At 31.6% G+C, this 21,379-nt stretch overlaps 2 protein-coding genes across 2 annotated transcripts; both read left to right on the plus strand.

The window, feature by feature from the left end:
* Positions 1–363: 363 nt before the first annotated feature.
* Positions 364–2,404, plus strand: LOC129912471 (uncharacterized). Its single transcript, XM_055990730.1, has 3 exons — positions 364–698; positions 761–1,289; positions 1,345–2,404. Exons 1-3 carry the CDS (start codon positions 382–384, stop codon positions 2,353–2,355), a joined length of 1,857 nt encoding a protein of 618 aa, XP_055846705.1. The 5' UTR covers positions 364–381; the 3' UTR covers positions 2,356–2,404.
* Positions 2,405–11,483: 9,079 nt separating this feature from the next.
* Positions 11,484–20,170, plus strand: LOC129909603 (uncharacterized). Its single transcript, XM_055986677.1, has 3 exons — positions 11,484–11,506; positions 18,577–19,105; positions 19,161–20,170. Exons 1-3 carry the CDS (start codon positions 11,484–11,486, stop codon positions 20,166–20,168), a joined length of 1,560 nt encoding a protein of 519 aa, XP_055842652.1. The 3' UTR covers positions 20,169–20,170.
* Positions 20,171–21,379: the final 1,209 nt, after the last annotated feature.

Genomic DNA, 21,379 nt, shown 5'->3' on the forward strand with positions numbered 1-21,379 from the left:
AATTAAAATGCAAATATATAAAAATTCTTTTTCATTTGCAAGCAAGTTTTCTGTATTCTGATTCAGAATTTTTGAAGAATGTGATGTACATAGCTTCAATTAAGAAAAGTCTGCTGGAAAAGTCCTTCTGTCCTATCAAGGGAAAGTAAAGTTGGATATAATTATAGTAATTATAACTGACAGAAATTTAAAGACTAATAAAATTAAACAAAACCGATGACTATACAATTCGTTAAAAAGACTCATGTCATGTCAAAATTTATCGATTATGATAATAAGCTCATCGTAAAATATTGTCAATGAAAACTAACAGTAACCTAATCAATTAAGAAAAAGGTTCTCAATTGGAAATAAGGTATTAAGTTCTTCAGTTAACTTGTAATGGCTAAGGCAAATTGTCTACTCGTTGTGTGGTGTATCGTTATTATAACTCGGAGTTCGCCTCTTGGTTTAGATAATAAATCCTTATCGGAGGTAGCACTTTATATAATTCGAGAACACATTAGCAACTTGACATCAACTATTTTATTATCTGAACATAGTAAAACGCCTGAAACAGCAGACACAAATACTGATCTATTGAATTTTATTCTTCAAAATCTTCAAGGAAAAACTGCTATTGAATTTTACCTGAACGGCTACTCTGGTCAGCCTTTGGAGTACTTCGTGTTCATTGTGGATTCTCTAGAGGCTTTTAAGTGAGAAAGTAGTGGAGATGTTTAGTATTCCGTGGTTTAATTCTGTTTTTTCTTTGTTTTAGGGATCTCTTTATACTATTCAAGGACACTCCCTATGAACGACACTTTCGTTTCTTAATAATTTTAACAAATCAAAAATCAGACTTTTACAAAGCCATGGAAGAAATTTTTGTAATTTGCTATAACTTTGACGTCATCGATGCAAACATTTTAACAGCTCACCCAACAAAAGGTGTCCATATGTTCACTTATTATTTGTTCTCTGAAGAAATGTGTCGTCGTTGTGTACCAATACTTTTGTACAATTTCAATGAAGGCTTTGACAATTTAGGACCTATTTTTCCAAGGAAACTGACAAATTTTCACGGATGTCCATTTAAGGTTGCAGCCCGTAGTTATCCTCCATATTTCACATTTGTTGGCAATACAAGTCATCCAAAGGCGATAGGAGATTGGGAAAATATTTCTGGTATTGAAGGACATTTGTTAAAGTCTCTAGCCGAAACATTGAACTTTACGATTGACTTGCAACCGTTTCGAAATGAACGAAGCTATGTTAAAGACAACCAATCTTATGGATGTTTGCAAATGGTAATTTTGTTACTCAAAATAAACCGGTTGTTAAAAAAAATAAATTCTTTTGCAGTTGGAAAGAGGTGAAGCAGATATTGCAGTTGGTGGATTTGTTGATTCAAATAATGAAAGATGGCTTTTTTCTCCAACTGGCTCATATCATAGATCTTCGTATTTGTTTGCAGTTCGAGGCAAAAATATGATTGATTCACTGGGTCGTCTTGGCAAACCATTTTCCACTGATGTTTGGATTCTTGTGGCGAGTTTTTTCATCCTCATTATACTCTTTCTATCAGTCTTGAAATTAGTCAAACAAAAAGTTCATCAATTTGTCTTTGGAGAACAGGATCAAAATCCAGTTACAAATTTTATTGCTATTTTTCTAGGCTATCCAATTCGTCAAACACCTCGTCGCAATTTCGCCAGATACATCTTCTTACAATTCCTTCTTCTCACTCTTGTCTTGCGCAATGCTTATCAAGGATCAATGTATGACGCATTTCGTATGGATAAATTCGTTTGGACTCCATTAGGATATCAAGACCTTTATAAATGGAATTATACAATTTTAGTTCCTCCAGAGTTTTCACAGCATTTTTGGTGGGCTTTTCCAAATGATCGAATTATTAAAATTGAAACTATTGGCTACGAGACAAGGCTTAAGATGTTGGAAGAAATGGAAGGCAGATTTGCAACTGTTGCTTTAGAAGACGTCTTAGTTTATTATTTGCAAAATAATTTGAGAAACGGAACTGAAATTGTAGTTGTACCCGAAGTTATTAACAATTATCAATTTGTTATGCTTTTGCCAAAGCATTCAATTTATCAGTCGATTATCAATAGAAAGATAAAGAGGTTATTTGCTGTAGGATTAATGGCTAAATTGGGTGCTGAGTTTACAAGGTGGGATCCATTAATTTTCAAATATATAGAACAACAACAACGAGAGATGATTCCGCTGCGTAATAAGCGGTTATATGCTTTGTATGCTATTTGTGGAATATTGCTAGGAATTTCGTTGGTAATATTTTGTTTGGAGATCCTTTCAGTTTATGATAGAAGATTAATAAGAATATTTGCTTGAATTTTTATGGTACTAAGTTTCATGAATTAAAGATATTTTATTATTTAACTGAAAAGTAAGGTTTTTTCTAAAAAAATTTATTTCAGCTTAAAAAAGTATTGAAATAAATTTAAAAGGATACGGAAAAATTCATGATTATTTTTAGCTGATGAGTTGCTCAAAAAATTAGTGGCCATTTAACATGTAAAACATCCAGAACTCCACCATTAAGTGAGCTAAAGAAAAAGTCAAGAGCTAAAATTGAAGCAGTTATTTTAACATGTTTCAATTAAATTGAAACAATTTACTTAATTGAAAGTAAAGCTATCTCCTGTTGTCATTATTATAGAAATTATTTATAGATGAGCACCTTCTAATTTAATTAAAAACACATTCAATCATCAATAAAATCTTTATTAATTAATTTGAAGAACTTATTTGTTGTGTTTCGAAGAGTTTTTTTTTTTTTTTTTAATATAAAAACCTTTCTTAGTTTACTGCTGGATTACAATGGTAAATGTTAGAAGAACTATTTTGTTATATTTAATTTCTTGGCCATTAGCAACAACGAAAACATATTGGCCAACATCTGTTGTTGATAATGAAAATCTTGAACTATCTGAACTTACTTTACATATTATTCAAAAGTTTATAAAAAATGCAACATCAACTTTAGTTGTAGTGGAAAAAAGTACTGATCCAGATTCAAAAAATAAAAATTTAGATCTATTGGAAAATATCGTACGAAATACAAAAGAAGCTATTGGAATTTATTCACAAATTCATACTGAAAACATACAACCATGGGAATATTATATTTTTATTGTAGATTCAGTTGATGCTTTCAGGTAAGGATACAATTTTTTTTTTTTAAATGTTTATCTAGATTTCAGCTCGTTAAACTCAATGGGCCCTACCAATAAAAAAAAATTTAAAGCTGACGTTAATATTTATCTGAGTTCTACATAATACCTATTTCGCCATACCAAAAACCAATTTAGCCCTTAAACTGGCTAATAAATAATAACACTGTGTTCGAAAATTGAACTTTTTTTTTCCGACAGAGGGCTCTCATATCTACTAAAGATAATTCGAGTATGCTGAACACGATGGCGTTCTTAGTTTTTCTGGATTAGGTCAAATAAGAAAGATTTTTGCGTTTGAAATTTTGTTTGCACATGCCAAAACTGAGGGTATAAAACACCATATATTTTCCAATTTTTGATTTTTTTTCGATGAAAAATGATGGAAAATCTATTTTTTCGCGAGTATTATTCGTAAAAGAAGTTATTTGAAAAAAAAAATCTGCCGAATGACATTTTAAATCATTATTTTATGGCAAAAAAACGTCGATTTTTCTTCAATTTTTCTAATATTTTTCGTATTACTTAAATTTAAATGCAGCACTCGGTGGCAACGATTTGATGTTGTATTTCAGGATAGAATATGGCTTTGTTTACAAATACGAATAGGCAGTTCCTACCTATCTACAATATTGGTTAAGCTTAAGAGTGAAAAAGTAGCAGTAAAACACTGTTTTTTGAAGTTATACTTCTTATGGGAGGGTGAGTATGAAAATTTACTTTTTGACAAGAATGTCAAAGGGATTATGACGCGATCACCCTGGGTAGCAGGGCTGTCGTTTCACCTTTAGAGTAGTCAATACTTTAGTATTTAAAAATGCAGTACGCCGCAGTACGGCAAACATAAAACACACAACACGTTGCAAGTTACATGTTTCATGTGGCAAGTTGCATGTGGCAAGTTGTATGTGGCAAGTTGCATGTGGCAAGTTGCATGTGGCAAGTTGTATGTGGCAAGTTGCGTGTGGCAAGTTGCATGTGGCAAGTTGCATGTGGCAGGCTGCATGTGGCAAGTTGCGTGTGGTAAGTTGCATGTGGCAAGCTGCCAGGGTTGCAAAAAGCTCACATTTCAGCTCAGCTCACAGCACAGCTCAAATTTGAGCTAGCTCACTTTTGAGGTAGGTACCATAGCTCAGCTCATTTGAGCTGAGCTGAAAGTGAGCTGAGCTGAAAGTGAGCGCCCCCAACTTCCAACGCCTATATCTCGGAATTTTGAAGAAAATGAAAAAAAAATTTTTGATGCCAAAAGGTAGCAGGGACTCTAACCTACATTTGGGTACAACTCCCATCCCTGTAGGTCCACGCGTTCTCAAACCGGGAGAACTTAAAAGTAAAAAAAAAATAGGCACGATTCTGAAAAAATAGGCATGATGTGGCGGTTTAACATGGAAGGCGATTTTTTAAAAATCTGACAATGTGCAAAGCGTAGGCCCATGACACAAGCTATCATTTGGCATCACTCCCAAAAATTGCTCTCAAGCGGTTTAGCTTTTAGGAGCGTTCAAAGATTCGGGGATTTTTCGAAAAAAAATTTTACCCCAACTTTCAAAGGCGATTTTCTCGGGTTTTTGAAAAAAATCGAAGAACCGGATTATACCACTATCGGGTAGCTGAGAATATAAGCTTTCATATGGCACCACTCCCCTGTTTCTAGATCAAAGCGTTCGAACGCCTATATCGCGGAGTTTTGAAGAAAATGAAAAAAAAATTTTTGATGCCAAAAGGTAGCAGGGACTCTAACCTACATTTGGGTACAACTCTCATCCATGTAGGTCCACGCGTTCTCAAACCGGGAGAACTTAAAAGTAAAAAAAAAAATAGGCACGATTCTGAAAAAATAGGCATGATGTGGCGGTTTAACATGGAAGGCGATTTTTTAAAAATCTGACAATGTGCAAAGCGTAGGCCCATGACACAAGCTATCATTTGGCACCACTCCCAAAAATTGCTCTCAAGCTGTTTAGCTTCTAGGAGCGTTCAAAGATTCGGGGATTTTTCGAAAAAAAATTTTACCCCAACTTTCAAAGGCGATTTTCTCGGGTTTTTGAAAAAATCGAAAAACCAGATTACACAACTATTGGGTAGCTGAGAATATAAGCTTTCATATGGCACCACTTCCCTGTCTCTAGATCAAAGCGTTCAACTCCCAGAAGTTTTTTCGCGCCCCCAACTTCCAACGCCTATATCTCGGAATTTTGAAGAAAATGAAAATAAAATTTTTGATGCCAAAAGGTAGCAGGGACTCTAACCTACATTTGGGTACAACTCTCATCCATGTAGGTCCACGCGTTCTCAAACCGGGAGAACTTAAAAGTAAAAAAAAAAATAGGCACGATTCTGAAAAAATAGGCATGATGTGGCGGTTTAACATGGAAGGCGATTTTTTAAAAATCTGACAATGTGCAAAGCGTAGGCCCATGACACAAGCTATCATTTGGCATCACTCCCAAAAATTGCTCTCAAACGGTTTAGCTTCCAGTAGCGTTCAAAGATTCGGGGATTTTTCGAAAAAAAATTTTACCCTTACTTTCAAACACGATTTTCTCGGAATTTTGAAAAAAATCGAAAAACCGGATTATACCACTATTTTTTTATTTATTTATTTATTTATTTATTATTCATCAAGCAGAGACAATATAGGTAAAAATATAACAAAATAAATACATAAATACTAACCACCGAAATTGAGACTTAGTAACAACCTTTTTTTAAAACAATCTCTACTCATATATAAATTAAAATCAATGACATTACATAAAGAGTTAGCTTGTCTTAAACAGCGAGTTAAGGGTTCATTGGTTCCATAGTTAACCCTATGAAAAGGAACATAAAATAAACGATTATTTCGTAAGGTACGATTTGGAACGTGAAAACCCACTAACGAAAGTAAATCAGGGCAATTGATTTTATAATTAATTAAATCGCTTACAAACATGACATCAAAATATTTACGGCGTGTTTCCAAGGATTGAATGCCTAATAACAGACACCTCGTTTTATATGATGGCATGTCGACATTCCATCGTAAAATCCGGATTGCTGTTCTAGTGAAGCGTTTCTGTATTCTTTCAATTCTAATAGCATGAGCAGCATACAAAGGATTCCATATAGGAGAGCAGTATTCTAATATTGATCGTACATAACAAAAATATAGAGATCTTAAAGTAAAAGGATCTGAGAAGTCTTTAGCATTCCTTGAAATAAAACCGAGCATTGAACTGGCCCTAGAAATGATGTAGTCGATATGGTTACAAAACGTGAGTTTTAAATCAAAGATCACACCCAAATCTTTTTTTTCTGAAACCTTGGACAGAGCAAATCTATTTATTTCGTAGGAAAACAATATTGGAGACATACCACGGTAAAACATCATACTATGACATTTAGAAACGTTCAAATGTAGATCGTTATTGGTACACCAAGCAACTAAATTATTAAGATCGTTTTGAAGTTTTATACAATCCGCTATAGATTTAACACGTAAGAACAGCTTAAGGTCGTCTGCGTACATTAAACAAAGACTATTACTCAAAACATTTGGAATATCATTTATAAATAAGAGAAAGAGAAGGGGTCCTAAGTGACTCCCTTGGGGAACACCGGAAGTTACAACAATTGGGTTCGAGGTGACGTTGTTAATACGAACGTATTGAACTCTACCAGTAAGATATGAATCGAACCAATTTAGTAAGTTAGAGCGAAAGCCTAACTTATGAAGTTTAGCAATTAATATTGAGTGATCGACCCTGTCAAAGGCTTTTGAGAAATCAGTGTATATGACATCACATTGATATCCCTGTTCAAGAACACTCAATACATAATTACTAAAAATCGCGAGATTAGTGGAGGTAGATCTTCCACCAACGAAACCATGTTGCAGAGGCGAGATTATTTCTTTCAATGAAAAAATAAGCTTATTGTAAACAATTTTTTCAAATACTTTTGGGATAACAGATAACTTACAGATAGGACGATAATTAACGACTTCATTTTTTGATCCAGATTTAAAGATTGGGTAGACGTAAGAGCTTTTCCATTGTTTTAAGAAGTAACCTTCATGGAGAGAGCGATTAAAGATAATTTCGAGAGGGGTTGTCAAAGCTAAAGCACAATTTTTTATAATTATTGGTGCAATACCATCAAATCCCGATTGCTTTTCATCTTTTAATTTTAATAGTTCATTGAGTATATCATTTTTCTCTACATATAGTTGACTAACATTGAAAGAATCGGAAGAACACATAAACAGGGGTCTTGTTTGCTGGCATGTTGGTTTAAAGACAGAACGAAAGAAGTCAGCAAAGAAATTACAGATACTAGACAGGTCACTAGAAGTTTGTCCCATATATCGGACTGAATTTGGAATTCCAGTGGAACTTTTTTTATTATTAATAAATTTCCAAAATGATTTACTATTTTTTTTTAATTTACTTTCCATACTTAATAAATAATTTTTATAAAGGAATTTATTAAGAAAATTAAATTCGCGGTTAATTCGGAGGTAATTCATATATAAAGCATTATTATCCCTGGAATCACGGTAGAGTTTAAAAGCTTTGTTTTTCCGATTATTTAGATTAACTAGCTTTTTATTAAACCAGCAAGGCTTGGATTGAGATTTCTTTTGAGTTTTTGGGGTATTCAAATCAATTGCCTCATTTATTAAATTCGTTAATATTGTAAAAGTTTCCTCAATATCAATATTATCAAAAATAGAAAACCAATTCACCCTATTCAAGAAATTAGAAACATTATTAAAATTACATTTGTCATAGTTTAGTATATGGCCAATATCCGATGCTTGCTTTATATAATCAAAGAATTCAAAGCTCATACAAAGTACTACATGATTATCAGTGTTAGGCAATGGGGGTGGAGTGGGACTGTCGATACACACACCTAATTCATTATCAGTAAATACTAAATCAAGATACCGATTAAGATGATTTTGAAAACAATTGATCTGCTTTAGTCCGAATTCAGTTAGAGTATCAACAACCACACTCTCACAGTCACTGCTAACGTTGTAAGGAATTAAGCATTTGTCATCGTTATCAAAAACCCAATTTAAAAACGGTAAATTAAAATCGCCTAAGATTATAATATGTTGATTTTCTTTTAAATTATTTAAAATAAATAAACAGTTATCAATATGAGTTTTGTAAACATCAAATGAACTTTTCGGTGGTATATAACTAATAATAAGAAAAACTACATGAAAATTATCAACATCTAAACGAATAATTAATTGATCAATGTTGATTGAAGAATTTGAAGAAGACGGCAACTCTATTTGCATGCTTAACACAGATGATCGAACTGCAATCAATACACCACCTCCACGAGACAGTCCAGTTGTATGATAGCAGCGATCATTTCTATAAACATTAAACAACTGATTGTCAAACATTTCTGAGTTGAAATGGTTCTCAGAGAGCCAGGTTTCAGTTAAAGCGAAAATGTCAAATTGTTGTGAAGATGAGAAGAGAAGAATATCACTCATTTTTGTTCGTAATCCACCAACATTGTGATATTGTGACTATTGGGTAGCTGAGAATATAAGCGTTCAGCTCCCAGAAGTTTTTTCGAGCCCCCAACTTCCAACGCCTATATCGCGGAATTTTGAAGAAAATGAGATAAAATTTTTGATGCCAAAAGGTAGCGGGGACTCTAACCTACATTTGGGTACAACTCCCATCCCTGTAGGTGCACGCGTTCTCAATCCGGGAGAACTTAAAAGTAAAAAAAAAAAATAGGCACGATTCTGAAAAAAAAAGGCATGATGTGGTGGTTTAACATGGAAGGCGATTTTTTAAAAATCTGATAATGTGCAAAGCGTAGGCCCATGACACAAGCTATCATTTGGCATCACTCCCAAAAATTGCTCTCAAACGGTTTAGCTTCCAGGAGCGTTCAAAGATTCGGGGATTTTTCGAAAAAAAAAAATGTACCCGACCTTTCAAACTGAATTTTGAAAAAAGTCGAAAAACCGGATTGTACCGCAATTTTTTTTCATGATAAAAAAAGAAATATTTTACTAAAAAAATAGAAATACATTTACTATTAAAAAACCAAGAAAAAAGATCACGAAAAATTATCTGTTTTATTTATAAAAATATCCATGTGTTAAAATAATTCCATTAATAACTAGAACCAAACATCTTAAGCTATGGTGTTTTATAAAAGTTTAAAATATCTTCATATTTCATTATACTTTCCAAATAAAAATCAATTTATCCCCTTACCCATCACAGCTCAGCTCAGCTCACTTTACCTTAGCTCACCCAACAGCTCAGCTCACCGACAGCTCAGCTTACCCAACAGCTCAGCTCAACCATCAGCTCAGCTCACTTTCAGCTCAGCTCAAATGAGCTGAGCTATGGCACATAGCTCAAAAGTGAGCTAGCTCAAAATTTGAGCTGGGCTGTGAACTGAGCTCAGCTAACTTTTGAGCTTTGTAGCAACCCTGCCAGTTCCATATTGCTACTACTAGTGCTGAAGCACACACAATTCTCATAAAATTACCATATTGTACATTTTATGCGCAATTCATTTACTTTCGTTAACCATATACCGTACGGTCTGAACCGCACAACATGAGTTAATTTCACAGAATAAATTGAAAAGTACATGGACTCAAGGAGGATGAAAGAATTAATTTATTGTTCACTTGATAAAAATGTAAAAAAACTAAGTGTGGATTAATTACTTCATAATAGAAATTAAAAATATCAAATGAAATTCATTTACATATACTGAATGAGAAGTATAACTTCAGTCGCGTGTACATGTGTACACACACTCTTTTTTTTTTTAATTTTTAAGTTTATAAAATAAAAAAATTACAAAAAGTTTAAATGCAATACATATGTAGGGGATGTATGGGCAAAACGCCCATGGGCTCAAGTAGCATAAAAACCCGCTTAAGAGAAACCCTCTTAAGAGAAAAACCCGCTTATCTGAAACACGTTTCTGATCTTTAAATATTTTCTTCAGTTAAACGGGGACTGTGACAAATATATTATGTGTTGTGTATGTAAGCTCATATAATGCAGATGGAAGTAATAGTAAATATGTTTTAATTTTAAAACAAATTGAAAGAAAAATGATTTTTTGAACTTAAACAAAAATTAAATAAAAATATTGATACCATGCCTGATTTTTTAATTAAATATCTACATCTACATATGTATAATATTCCAGAGTACTAACACATACAAGATGTGTACAAAAAAATGTTGAGTTTTTGCATACATTTGTACCTTTATATTTAAAAAATGTAAGAAAAATTGAAGAAAAATCGACATTTTTTTGCCAAAAAATAATGATTTAAATAGTTATTCGACAGATTTTTTTTCAAATAACTTCTTTTACGAATAATACTTCCAAAAAAATAGATTTTCCATCATTTTTTTATCGATAAAAATCAAAAATTGGAAAATATATGGTGTTTTATACCCTCAGTTTTGGCATGTGCAAACAAAATTTCAAACGCAAAAATCTTTCTTATTTGACCTAATCCAGAAAAACTAAGAACGCCATCGTGTTCAGCATACTCGAATTATCTTTAGTAGACATAAGAGCCCTCTGTCGGTTTTTTGAACTATCACAGTGTAATTATTGGTGTCGTGAATTTATGTAGAATTAAGTTTAATATTAAAGTGAGCTTTCAATTTTATTATTAGTAGGGCCCCAAAAATCACATCAAAGAATATGTTTTGGAAACGTTTTCGAGTCGATTTTTCTTACCTAATTTTTTTTTTTTTACTTCAGATGCAAAAATATAATAAAATGCAAGAAAGTTTTGTTAATTATGTAAAAGGTATTTTTGGTAGGTAAGCGACTAAGTTTTTCATATAGTTTTTGGATCACTGAAACCGAATCCGAAGTCCGTTTTGCCCCATCACGTCAGGTTTTTGAGGTAACCTCAAAAAATGTCACGAAAACAAAAAAAAATTTTTGTTTTTGAGAAAATTATATTATTCTAAAATTATTGGTAAAAGCCAGATACCATTATTTTTGGTCCTAAAAATTAAATACAAAAACCCCTCCGCACAATTTCCAAAAACACACACAAAAGTTAAAAACTAATCGACTAAAAATTTAAGTCTGTAGCTTCATGCAGATTGCAGACCTACTAACGCAGTAGTTTGTTACAAGTTGTTTTTTCGTAATCTATTCCTAGGATTTCGTATAGACTTCGCAATTCCTTGGTGTACCAAGGAGGAGAGGTCGCTAAGTAAAGGACACTTAAGATGAGGCAATCAAATATATTGGTATAGAAAAATGTATAAGAGACATTTCGAAAGGTAAGTTAGAGTTAATAAAGAAGTTTTATTAAATCCCGTTTTAAAGGATGTTAAGTACCTTTAAAAAAGAAAAAAGTATGAGTCTTCAGAAAAATTGTTAATAAATAGAAGATATACAGCAAAATGAAAAAGATCGACACTAAAGAGAAGATGGAAATCAAGGGGCACGGTAGTGCCCAGCCAAGTTCTCTAGCAACTTTGGCACTACACCCTTATTTACAGGAAACAACTCAGGCCATTTTCGACCCCCTCTAACTTCCACACCAAAGATGCTAGAAATTTCAAACTCGCTACATTTGTTGAACTGGTCAAAACCAAACACCTCGCACAATTTCAGCCTCCTACGATGAGTAGTTTCTGAGATATAGGGCTTTAAAAATCGCAAAAACCGTAACTGACTCACTGACTCACTGATTCACTGACTCACTGACAGATCATCAAAATTATGGAAAACTTCCCGATATCGTAGAAACTTGAAATTTTACACGGTGATAGGACTAGAGCTGTAGCAAATCGTATGTATTCGTTACTAAAATGCGGGTATTCACTTCAGTAACGAGTAACGAAACGTTACTTTCTAAACAGTATCGTTACTCGTATGTTTCGTTACTGGGTACTGAAGTAACGAAACATACGAAACGTACGAGATACGAAACATACGAGTAACGACGCGATTCCAGTTTCAATACTAAATCCGATGTAAGAGATACGAAATGAAGTGATACACTCAATTTGTCGCATTTCGCATCTCGTGTCGGTATCGTAACCATAGTCAGAATGCTAACTGCAGATAATTATCTGGAGTTAACTTTTGTCTCGATTAAAACAGTACTGCCAAGGTTCAATAATCATTGTGTTATCGATAATTTATACAGAAATATCAAAAGAGACGTTTTTGTATTTTCTCTATTTGGCAGAAATATGTATATCCACGACGCAACCAATCTGTTTATGGCCTTGGTGTTAATGGTATTGATATTAGCTTAAGAATGTACAAACATTTTTTGGTTTTTCAAAAAATTAGTTAATTTTCTGTGCAAAATTTTCAACACAAAAAGAAGCAGAGAAAACTAGGTATGAAAATCACTCTCAATAGAAAAAATAAATGAAAAATTGTTCGACATGTTTGTATTAAAGTGTTAATATTTCGAGATCTGAGCGTTGCACTTTTGAAATAAAGGTCTCTTAAGAATTGTGATAAGATTACTGAAAGAATATAAACAAAAAATTACCAAAGTTTTGTCTAAAAATTTGGAAAAAAATCAAAAAAGTTTCCACGTTTGATAAAAAAAAAAACGAAAAAAATTCAATATAGCTACCTTTAAACTCTTATTACATGAGAATGCCGCAACTAATTTTAATGTTTATGACCTTAAAATGTAGCTTAGACTATAGAAATTGTTATTGGTTTTTTTTTTCAAAAAAAAAAATTTTTACACCCATATACCAATGAACGAAACATACTTAAAATACCAAACATACGAAACGTATCAAATACTTGAAATATACGAAATGTACGAAACACACGGAGCATGCGAAAGTAACGAAAGTAACGAAACATGCGAAACATACGAAATATGCGAAACATACGAAAGTAACGAGTAACGATATTATTGATGCGGGTACTAGTATCAAAAGTAACGTATACATGCGGGTACTCATTTTGTCGTTACTTTTACAGCCCTAATAGGACTTATGGGGTATACAAAGGAAAAAATCGAAAACTTGAGATTTTCAATTCAGGGGGCATGGCATCCGCCCATTTCCGCTGAATTTTCATAAAATATTATAGAGCACTTCTGATTATCGTAGAACCTTGAAATTTGGTAGAATGTCGATAGATAAATGTCGATAGATAAATGTGGATAGATAAATGTGGATAGATAAATGTGGATAGATAAATGTCGATAGATAAATGTCGACAGATAAATGTCGATAGATAAATGTCTCAAGATAAATGTCGATAAATGTCGATAGATAAATGTGGATAGATAAATGTGGATAGATAAATATCCCTAGATAAATGTCTCTAGATAAATGTCTCTAGATAAATGTCTTTAGATAAATGTCTCTAGATAGATAAATGTGGATAGATAAATGTGGTTAGATAAATGTGGATAGATAAATGTGGATAGATAAATGTTGATAGATAAATGTCGATAGATAAATGTCTAGATAAATGTCTAGATAAATGTCTCAAGATAAATCTCGATAGATAAATGTTGATAGATAAATGTCGATAGATAAAAGTCGATAGATAAATGTCGATAAATGTCGATAGATAAATGTGGATAGATAAGTGTGGATAGATAAATATCTCTAGATAAATGTCTCTAGATAAATGTCTCTAGATAGATAAATGTGGATAGATAAATGTGGATAGATAAATGTGGATAGATAAATGTGGATAGATAAATGTCTCTAGATAAATGTCTCTAGATAAATGTCTCTAGATAGATAAATGTGGATAGATAAATGTGGATAGTAATATGTGGATAGATAAATGTGGATAGATAAATGTCGATAGATAAAAGTCGATAGATAAATGTGGATAGATAAATGTGGATAGATAAATGTGAATAGATAAATGTCGATAGATAAATGTCTCTAGACAAATGTCGACAGATAAATGTCGACAGATAAATGTCGATAGATAAAAGTCGATAGATAAATGTCGATAAATGTCGATAGATAAATGTGGATAGATAAGTGTGGATAGATAAATATCTCTAGATAAATGTCTCTAGATAAATGTCTCTAGATAGATAAATGTGGATAGATAAATGTGGATAGATAAATGTGGATAGATAAATGTCTCTAGATAAATGTCTCTAGATAAATGTCTCTAGATAGATAAATGTGGATAGATAAATGTGGATAGATAAATGTGGATAGATAAATGTGGATAGATAAATGTCGATAGATAAAAGTCGATAGATAAATGTGGATAGATAAATGTGGATAGATAAATGTGAATAGATAAATGTCGATAGATAAATGTCTCTAGACAAATGTCGACAGATAAATGTCGACAGATAAATGTCGACAGATAAATGTCGATAGATAAATGTCGATAAATGTCGATAGATAAATGTGGATAGATAAGTGTGGATAGATAAATATCTCTAGATAAATGTCTCTAGATAAATGTCTCTAGATAGATAAATGTGGATAGATAAATGTGGATAGATAAATGTGGATAGATAAATGTGGATAGATAAATGTCTCTAGATAGATAAATGTGGATAGATAAATGTGGATAGTAATATGTGGATAGATAAATGTGGATAGATAAATGTGGATAGATAAATGTCAATAGATAAAAGTCGATAGATAAATGTGGATAGATAAATGTGGATAGATAAATGTGGATAGATAAATGTCGACAGATAAATGTGGATAGATAAATGTGGATAGATAAATGTCTCTAGATAAATGTCTCTAGATAAATGTCTCTAGATAGATAAATGTGGATAGATAAATGTGGATAGATAAATGTGGACAGATAAATGTGGATAGATAAATGTGGACAGATAAATGTGGATAGATAAATGTGGATAGATAAATGTGGATAGATAAATGTCGATAGATAAATGTGGATAGATAAAAGTCGATAGATAAATGTGGATAGATAAATGTGGATAGATAAATGTGGATCGATAAATGTGGATAGATAAATGTGAATAGATAAATGTCGATAGATAAATGTCTCTAGACAAATGTCGACAGATAAATGTCGACAGATAAATGTCGACAGATAAATGTGGATAGATAAATGTCGATAAATGTCGATAGATAAATGTGGATAGATAAATGTGGATAGATAAATGTGGATAGATAAATGTGGATAGATAAATGTCGATATATAAATTTGGATAGAAAAATGTGGATAGATAAATGTGGATAGATAAATGTGAATAGATAAATGTCTCAATATAAATCTCGAAAGATAAATGTTGATAGATAAATGTCGATAGATAAAAGTCGATAGATAAATGTGGATAGATAAATGTGGATAGATAAATGTGGATCGATAAATGTGGATAGATAAATGTGAATAGATAAATGTCGATAGATAAATGTCTCTAGACAAATGTCGACAGATAAATGTCGACAGATAAATGTCGACAGATAAATGTGGATAGATAAATGTCGATAAATGTCGATAGATAAATGTGGATAGATAAATGTGGATAGATAAATGTGGATAGATAAATGTCGATATATAAATTTGGATAGAAAAATGTGGATAGATAAATGTCTCTAGATAAATGTCTCTAGATAAATGTCTCTAGATAGATAAATGTGGATAGATAAATGTGGACAGATAAATGTGGATCGATAAATGTGGACAGATAAATGTGGATAGATAAATGTGGACAGATAAATGTGGATAGATAAATGTGGATAGATAAATGTCGATAGATAAATGTCGATAGATAAATGTCGATAGATAAATGTCGATAGATAAATGTCGATAGATAAATGTCTCAAGATAAATCTCGAAAGATAAATGTTGATAGATAAATGTCGATAGATAAAAGTCGATAGTTAAATGTGGATAGATAAATGTGGATAGATAAATGTGGATAGATAAATGTGGATCGATAAATGTGGATAGATAAATGTGTCTCTATAAAATGTCTCTAGACAAATGTCGACAGATAAATGTCGACAGATAAATGTCGACAGATAAATGTGGATAGATAAATGTCGATAAATGTCGATAGATAAATGTGGATAGATAAATGTGGATAGATAAATATCTCTAGATAAATGTCTCTAGATAAATGTCTCTAGATAAATGTCTCTAGATAGATAAATGTGGATAGATAAATGTGGATAGATAAATGTGGATAGATAAATGTGGATAGATAAATGTCGATAGATAAATGTCTCAAGATAAATGTCGACAGATAAATGTCGACAGATAAATGTCGATAGATAAATGTCGATAGATAAATGTGGATAGATAAATGTCGATAGATAAATGTGGATAGATAAATGTCGATAGATAAATGTCGATAGATAAATGTCTAGATAAATGTCTCAAGATAAATCTCGATAGATAAATGTTGATAGATAAATGTCGATAGATAAAAGTCGATAGATAAATGTGGATAGATAAATGTGGATAGATAAATGTCGATAGGTAAATGTCGATAGATAAAAGTCGATAGATAAATGTGGATCGATAAATGTGGATAGATAAATGTCGATAGATAAATGTGGATAGATAAATGTTGATAGATAAATGTCGATAGATAAATGTGGATAGATAAATGTGGATAGATAAATGTCGATAGATAAATGTGGATAGATAAATGTGGATAGATAAATGTCGATAGATAAATGTGGAAAGATAAATGTCGATAGATAAATGTCTCTAGACAAATGTCTCAAGATAAATGTCGACAGATAAATGTCGACAGATAAATGTCGATAGATAAATGTGGATAGATAAATGTCGATAGATAAATGTGGATAGATAAATGTGGATAGTAATATGTGGATAGATAAATGTCGATAGATAAATGTCGATAGATAAATGTCGATAGATAAATGTGGATAGATAAATGTCGATAGATAAATGTCGATAGATAAATGTGGATAGATAAATGTCGATAGATAAATGTGGATAGATAAATGTGGATAGATAAATGTCGATAGATAAATGTCGATAGATAAATGTGGATAGATAAATGTCGATAGATAAATATCGATAGATAAATGTGGATAGATAAATGTGGATAGATAAATGTCGATAGATAAATGTGGAAAGATAAATGTCGATAGATAAATGTCTCTAGACAAATGTCTCAAGATAAATGTCGACAGATAAATGTCGACAGATAAATGTCGATAGATAAATGTGGATAGATAAATGTCGATAGATAAATGTGGATAGATAAATGTGGATAGTAATATGTGGATAGATAAATGTCGATAGATAAATGTCGATAGATAAATGTCGATAGATAAATGTGGATAGATAAATGTCGATAGATAAATGTCGATAGATAAATGTCGATAGATAAATGTCGACAGATAAATGTCGATAGATAAATGTCGATAGATAAATGTCTCTAGATAGATAAATGTGGATAGATAGATGTGGATAGATAAATGTGGATAGATAAATGTGGATAGATAAATGTCGACAGATAAATGTGGATAGATAAATGTCGATAGATAAATGTCGATAGATAAATGTCGATAGATAAATGTGGATAGATAAATGTCGATAGATAAATGTGGATAGATAAATGTGGATAGATAAATGTCGATAGATAAATGTCGATAGATAAATGTGGATAGATAAATGTCGATAGATAAATGTCGATAGATAAATGTGGATAGATAAATGTCGATAGATAAATGTGGATAGATAAATGTTGACAGATAAATGTCGATAGATAAATGTGGATAGATAAATGTCGATAGATAAATGTGGATAGATAAATGTCGATAGATAAATGTGGATAGATAGATGTCGATAGATAAATGTGGATAGATAAATGTGGATAGATAAATGTGGATAGATTTGTTGAGCTGGTCAAAACCAAACACCTCGCAAAATTTCAGCCTCTTACGATGAGTAGTTTCTGAGATATAGGGCTTTAAAAATCGCAAAAACCGTAACTGTAGCTTTAAAAATCGGTAATTTAAAGAAAAATTGTCAAGAGAACAATCAACATTTTATTTATACAAATTTAAAGCCAAGCTTTAGAACTTGGTACACTTTTACATTTCAGTACTTTTTGTGCTAGCATAACTTCAACATAGGAGAACTTGGTTCTTTTTTAACAGTAATGTTTTTGTTGTGATTCAAATACAAATGATGCATAACTAGGGTCAGATGTAAATATTAATTTCAATTGTCTATTCAAATTGTTGCGGTTTTATCACTTATGTATTAGAAAAACGCTTAATTTCAATAAACCCTCTGTGCAAATTGACTCGTTTTTGGAAATGATATTACATGAGAAAAACAAAAATGTAATAACCGAAAACCAAAAAATTTGTAATTTTCATACATTCTTAAAGTTCAAAGTTTCTTATATTTCCAGAATAATCTACGCCCAATTTCCAAAAACCTTTCACGAGCGTCACTTTTACTTCCTCATTTTCTTAACAAAATACATCTTTAACTTTGACGAAAGCATCAAACAAATATTTACACTCTGCTATCAATTCCACGTTATCGATGTTGTTATCATCGTTAAACACCCAACAGATGGCGTTTGTTTATACACTTACATTCTATACTCGAAGCATGCTTGTCGCACAGTACAACCTATTCTCTATCTTAAACTCAACAAAAAATTGGAAAATCTGAAAACAATATTTCCGGAAAAACTAAATAATTTCTTCGGATGTCCACTTATTGTTTCGGGTAGAAAATTAGGACCATTTTTAGATCTTGTCGGAGATAAAACTAATCCCCAGCCTGTTGGATCATGGGAAAATCTTTCCGGAGTTGAAGGATTGTTAATAAGAGAGCTTTCGTCAACCTTGAATTTTAAATTGGAGTTACTGCCATTTCCAGAAAGCAGAAGTTATATTGAGAATACAACTTGTTACGGATCATTTTTAGAGGTAATTTAAGGCCAAAATAAGTATCGGCCTTTTTTGAAATATTTTTTCTTTCTAGATAAAAAATGGAAAAGCAGATATTGCAATTGGAGGATTTAGTGGTTCTGATCCTGGTCGATGGCTTTTTTCTCAATCGCATGTTTATCATTCTTCTCCATTTGTCTATGTGGTTCGTACCCGCGAACTAAGCCCTTTGGATCGTTTAGCCAAGCCTTTTAGCCATCAACTTTGGATGTTGCTTGCAGGATTTCTTATCATCGGACTTGTATTCCTTCTAATCCTTCGATTATTGAAGATTGAAATTCGTCAATATATTTTGGGAGATGATAACAATCCAACACTAAATTTTTTTGCAATACTTCTTGGCTATTCCATGAATCAAACACCATCACCAAGTCGAAACTTTGCTCGATACACTCTATTACTTTTGCTTCTTCTAACCTTAGTTATCCGCAGTGCGTATCAAGGATCTTTATACGATGCAATTAGGAGAGATGGATTTGTCAGAATTCCATCGGGATATAAAGAAATTGTTGAATGGAATTATAAGATCCTTATTTCTCCAGAAATAAGTGATCTCAATGCCTACCCAAAAAATCTAACAATAACCGTTCCAGTGGGTGGATATTTGGAGAGAATCAAAATATTAGAAACTATCGAAGGAAGATATGCCTCTGCAATTCTACGAGAAAGCTTCATTGATTACATGGAAAAAAGTAATTGGAAACCTAATGGATTGTTAATTAACAATGAAGTAATAATAATGTATCATTTTGTAATGTTCTTTCCAAAGAATTCAATTTATTTGGCAACATTTAATAAGAAATTGCGAGCATTTGCATTTGCAGGAATAACAAATAAGCTGAAATATAATTTAACATCAGAAGCTGCTTTGAGACAAATAGCTAAGAGAGAACCATCAAAACAAGCATTAGGCATAAAACGTTTGAGAGCGATGTATGATATTTATTTATGCATGAAAATTTTAGCAATTACTGTTTTTTGTTTGGAAAAGATTTCGATGCGTTATAAAAGGTTGCAAAGTATTTTTGAATGGATTGGGTAGAAAAGGAGTTTCAAAAATACATTAATGGTTTTAAATTAAAAAAAGGCATTTTTTTTTTTTGTAAAAAGTTTATTGTTTTTAAGGAAAACGACCTCTTGAAAGATGAGACCTTATGAAATTAAAAATCTCCATGAAAAATTAGGATTTTCGAACTGAAAATTCAAACTTTTTGAATAAAAATGAACTATTTAATGATGAGACTTAATGAAATTGAAAAATTAGGACCTCACGAAGTAAAAAATTTCAACATTTTGAAGAAAAAAATTTTCTCAAAAGATGAGACCTTACGAAATAAGAGGTTGTCACGTAGTAAAAATTCGAAGTTTTTCTGGTAAAAAGACGTCTGGAAAAATGAGACCTTATAAAATTTAAAAATGCTCATGAAAAAGGCGGACTTAACGAAGTAAAAATTCTAGATTTTTGTTGAAAAACGACGTCATGAGGATTCCACGAACAAAAAAATTCCAACATTTCCAATAAAAACGATCTTTTAAAAAGAGAGACCTTAATGAAATTAAAAATTTTAAATTTAAAAATTAAGATTTCACGATTAATTTTCCAAATTTTTGAAAAAAAGCCTCTTGGAAGATGAGATCTAATGAAATTTAATATTTTCATGGAAGATTTCCCAAACTAAAAATTCCAAATTTTTAATGAAAAAAATACTCTTAAGAGATGAGACCCTACAAAATTAAAAAAACTTCATGGAAAATTAGGACTTTACGAACTAAAAATTACATCTTTGTTAATAAAAACGATCTTTTGAAAGGTGAGACCTAGTGAAATTTAAAATCTAAATGATGAAATTAGGATCTCACGAACTAAAAATTCCAACTTTTTGAATACAAACGATCTCTTGAAGCGACCTTATGACATTAAAAATTTTCATATAAAATTAAGACTTCGCAAAGTAAAAATTCCAATTTTTCTAAATAAAAATGACCTTTTGAAAGATGAGACCTTATAAAATTTAAAATCTTCACGAAAAAGTATGACCCTACGAACTAAAAATTCAAACTTAAAAAAAAAGACCTCTTTAAAGATTAGACCTTGTGATATTAAAAATCTTTATAAGAAATTAGGACCTCAGGAAGTACAAATTCCATCTTTTTGAAAAAAAAAAAAAATAGACCTCTTGAAAGATTAGACTTTATGAAATAAAAATACGAATCAAAAATGAGGACATCACGAAGTAAAAACTTCAACATTTT

Source organism: Episyrphus balteatus, chromosome 2 (assembly GCF_945859705.1).
Source record: "Episyrphus balteatus chromosome 2, idEpiBalt1.1, whole genome shotgun sequence".
NCBI classification, from domain to species: Eukaryota; Metazoa; Arthropoda; class Insecta; order Diptera; family Syrphidae; genus Episyrphus; species Episyrphus balteatus.